The sequence below is a fragment of the Poromitra crassiceps genome (assembly GCF_964638095.1).
Source record: "Poromitra crassiceps genome assembly, chromosome: 13".
In the NCBI taxonomy this organism is placed as follows: Eukaryota; Metazoa; Chordata; class Actinopteri; order Beryciformes; family Melamphaidae; genus Poromitra; species Poromitra crassiceps.
This window is the reverse complement of record NC_139644.1, coordinates 18,113,905-18,118,367: the sequence shown is the minus strand read 5'-3', so window position 1 is coordinate 18,118,367 and position 4,463 is coordinate 18,113,905. Positions and strand designations below refer to the sequence as shown.

Genomic DNA, 4,463 nt, shown 5'->3' with positions numbered 1-4,463 from the left:
GTGACGGTGTAACTCATTCTATTTCAAGATAAGCCTTATCTCTCCAATCTCATGTTTTTTCTAGTTGTTATTGTAATAACAATTTCCCACAACAGCATGTTTTGTATTTGTGCATTTCAAATAAAATACTACTTTTCCAGTCATATATTGTCATTATTCAAGTTAAAAAAAATATTGTTAAAATCGTATCGTATCGTATCGTTATTGTGAACCCAGTATCGTGATACGTATCGTATCGTGAACTGAGTGTATCGTGACACCCCTACTGTCAAGTGAATGTTACAGTATGAGGTGATGTGTGGGCAAAATGCGATACAGAGTTAGGCTATGTGTAAATCTGCACCACCTGCATCATCAGCCTCACATCAATCATCATCATCATCATTGTCATCATCATCCTAATCACCAAATCACATGCTAATTGCTCAGGGGCCCCCCCACACATTATGCAAGTTTAAATGTTGAAGAATGCACTCACAAACAACAGTTTTCGGATCACTAAATACTTAGGCTTATAACTGTTTGCAAACTAAGCTTGTTCAGGGCAAACCAAGTTCTTTTTAATCAACTTTCAGGGCAATTTTCTCTGAATGTTGCTTTTTAGCGGTACAAACCATCGACCAATGGTACAAACATTCAAATAAGCATATTATCTTCCTCAACTATTTTCAGAGTTCAATGTATGACACATCATTTGAAATGCAATCTGCACTTTCATACTCTGTAAAAAAAAAAAGAACATTGGCCTAGGCTGCTTAAGCACCAGGCAGTCCCTTGTTACAAAAGAAAGAAACTGACAGGTTATCAGATAAACGTGTGGTGCTGCTCGAATGGGTAATGGGTGATGTGAGACCCAACAAATTATCACGAGTAATAAACGTGATTTATGAAGGAGTCTTCTGGAGGCGCACCACTCATCCATGCGTCCCAGGACACCGTCCTGTGGGAGGGAGGGAGGAGAGGCGGAGGAGGAGGAGGAGGATAACAAAGGGAGGGAGGGAGGGAGGGATGGCGAGAGGGAGAAATTGAATGAGAGAGAGCGAGCGAAGCTGAGAGCAGCCTCCACCAAAAAACTTCTCCAACAATCAAGCAAGTGGAACTACAGCCCGGTGTCTCTCTCCCTTTTCTCCCCGCATGGCTGCTTAACGTTTGCTCCTGAAAACTTCACTGTTGCAGTCTAAAGTTCTGGTGGCGGAGGCAGAGGGGGGGTCTCTCCGCTTGCTAAGATGGACCATTTAATAAGGACCAGGGCGCGCAGGAGAATACCGCTATTTCTTATTATCCTACTACACGCAACGGCGACACGAGCAGGTAAAGTATCTGCACACCTGCTGAGAAATAATTAAGTTAGCCATAGACGCGAGAATGTGTAACTGCACTTTGTAGGCTAAAATGATGCACTTTCTCGCCCTTATCCCAGTTTCCATTTTTGCTGGCAGCTCAATTGATCTTGCCCCCCTGCAAACATGAAGCTATTAGCGCGAAAACACATTTTCTACTTTCTCTCTGTTGGGCTTGGTCCTGTTGTTTACAGGTGGTCTATCTCTGCTTCAGATCTGCCTGTGTGGATATTTGGTGATGCTGCTGGTTTGTACTTGCCCCAAAGAGTCGCTTCAGGCCGGGATTAAAACCATCAGCGGGCTCAAATGACGCTTGGCCTCATTTAAACTGTCGGAATGTCTCAGAAGTGACTGAGCAAAATATAGGCTACTTCTTTATGCACACTGATTGATTATGCGCGTCATTGCGCGCATGGAGCGCATTTGATTTCTTCTGCTTCTCCAGCTTCACTTTGCATATTTTCAATTCATATTTTCAGCCAGGCAGCGTTTGGATGTTTATGACCCACTCTGTCCTCCCTGGCTGCGTCAGGTGCGCTATGAGACTCGCATGGGCCTCATGAGGTGTATGATGTCATGTTTGAGTTTGCTTGTGACCGCTGGCGGTTTACTGCGAAAAGCTTTAACGTTGGCTTGAGAAAGAGGTGAATGGCTGAACACCGACCGACCAGAGTAGCTTAAAATTCCTGTCATGGATCTGTTTAATGTGTCCACTGCTCACACACACAGGCCCTAAGAGAAGGCTTAGCGCGCTAACACTCTTATACTGCCTTATTCTGGCACACATAGTCTACATATTTGTCTATTCCAGGCTGCTATCTCAGGTCATATTTTAGGCAGTTTAGAGCCAACATTCTTGTGTTCACTTTAATTCTATAGGAGTGGACATTATTAGTGACACTGTGACACATTTGCTCAATTATCCGCCTGCAGGTCAAGGAGCTGGCCTCTGTCAAACAGCTGAGGCTGCCTGTCACAGTGTCCTGGTGTGTGGGTGGGTCGCCACATTTGCTGTACTTTCGGGCTTGTTCAGCAAGTGCTGTAGCCATTTCCAGACTCCCCCAATTCCCAAGATAGCTATTATGCAACAACTATGTGCTCACATATGTATCATTTGACCCAGTGCTCGCCACCCACCACTAGTGTCCCGAGGTGAGAGCGATAGGCCTGCATGCCCTCTGGGCTGGCTGGATCCAAGTGTCTGCAACCCAACCACATCAGACTATATTGCCCCACACAGGTGCTGCAGTTTAGAGACTGCCTGGCTGGTAGAGGGACGTGCCTCGACAGCAGGAGTTAACCCTCTGGCCACCACAACAAGTGCTTAAAGGCCGGGTTTTCCGTGGGGAATATGAATATATATTAAATCTCACGCCCCTAAGGTTTTAGAATCCGTTGAAATTTTTGAAATTGGTTGTTTACAGCCTGAGATATCACCAGAAATCCACTCTGTGTGTGTGGGGGGGGGGGGGTGGGGGGGGGGGGGGGTGCGGGGACTCGAAATACTACATTTCCCACAATGCACTGGGCTCGCGTGGCCTTCGTTTCCATGCCCACCCCTCAGGCGTTTGGCTGATATCAAACTCCAGTAGGTGGCGGTAATGCACATATATGTTTGCCAACCGCCATAAAACTCAAAGAAGAAGAAGACATGGAGAGAAGACATGGAGAGAAGAAGAAATAAATCGAAAATAAATCGAAAATCAATTGCCTCCAAATTGCACCAAATGTAAACGGTAGTATATATGTCGGGAGATGTCTTCATAAAAAAATTTTCATGCATTTTAAGGCATTTTCGTAGGAGTTACGCGCATCTGATGTTGTAACTATTTTCTGTAAAAATGTGTAAAAACGGGTACATTGCTCAGCGTTGATTTCGTTACTTCAACCCACCTACTACTAGATGTAAAATTTGACGAGCTTTCCAATGCCGCCAGTCCCGTGTCGATTAGTGCTTCCGTTCCCGAGATAATGGTCTCTTTGCAAGGAACTATGGGAAGCTAATATTAGCTACAGCAGGCTAGGCGGTTGACAAGATGGCTGCGTTTTTGTTTTGGTCAAGGCCTCTGAAGGGGCGTGGAGGACCTCTAGAGGCGGGACCATGGCCAACAACAGTTGTAGTTCATAGGTGCACGACTTCCGCAAGGCGGACTTAGGCCAGATGACGCGAAACGCGTCGGCTGGCCCAAAAAATATGTGAGAGATGCTTGATATCTCTGGCAGTGAATATCCAATTTCAAAAATTTCAACGGATTCGAAAACCTTAGGGGCGTGAGATTTAATATATATTCATATTCCCCACGGAAAACCCATCCTTTAAAGATGTCGGTGACTTTCCAGATGCACCTCTTTACAGCTGGCAGGATTATTTGGTTGGTTTATTATTATTAGTTGGAATAAAGTCATGGCAGACGGAAGTAAGCTGGTACTGACTAAATTACAGACACACAGACACAGCGGCTGCAGGGTCTAACTGCTCTCTACTGAAGGCCGGTGAAGTGAGAGAGACGTGTAGTGGTGCTGATATGGCAGTCCTGGATATGTGTGTGTGTGTGTGTGTGTGTGTGTGTGTGTGTGTGTGTGTGTGTGTGTGTGTTAGTGTTGCTGATACTGTGTGTGTCTGTGCATGCTGGTGTGCATGTGTGTGTGTGTGTGTGTGTGTGTGTGTGTGTGTGTTACAGTGCAATAATGCCTTCCCATATGCTTTCTCTGAGAGATGAGAGAGCACTTTGTAGTCATGTTTGATGGCAGGAAGTGAGACATTCTTGCACACGTCCACAGTTTGTGAATCCTCTGTTCCTTTGCCTCATCATATTTTTCCCCCAGTTTTCTTTTCATTGATTTCTTTTTTTCTATCTCTCTGTGCCATTCAAAGGCTGCATGGGAAAGGAGAGGGTTTGTTTTGATTTCATACGCTGGAGGCTATCTCTTCATTTACATACACCCCCCCTCCTCCCCCCTATGCCCCGCCTTGGCCCTGGCTGCTTCTGTGACAGAGGCTAACCGCACGCACGCAGGCCCCCGCCCCCCTCTGCGTCCCGTTTGATGAAGCCGCCGGGTCGATCCTGCGCGCCAGCACTCCCGCTGGAGGACGGCGAGCCTCGTTCCCCTTTGATCCAGCAG

The 4,463-nt window shown here is 46.2% G+C and overlaps 1 protein-coding gene across 1 annotated transcript in view; it reads left to right on the top strand.

Moving 5' to 3' along the window:
- The first annotated feature begins 1,216 nt into the window (after nt 1-1,216).
- Nucleotides 1,217-4,463, top strand: part of col5a3a (collagen, type V, alpha 3a) — a 75,772-nt gene continuing 72,525 nt past the window's right edge. Inside the window, exon 1 of the mRNA XM_083649955.1 lies at nt 1,217-1,311. Within this exon, the coding sequence (XP_083506081.1) occupies nt 1,227-1,311 (85 nt within the window). The 5' untranslated portion in view covers nt 1,217-1,226. The remainder of the gene's footprint in view (nt 1,312-4,463) is intronic.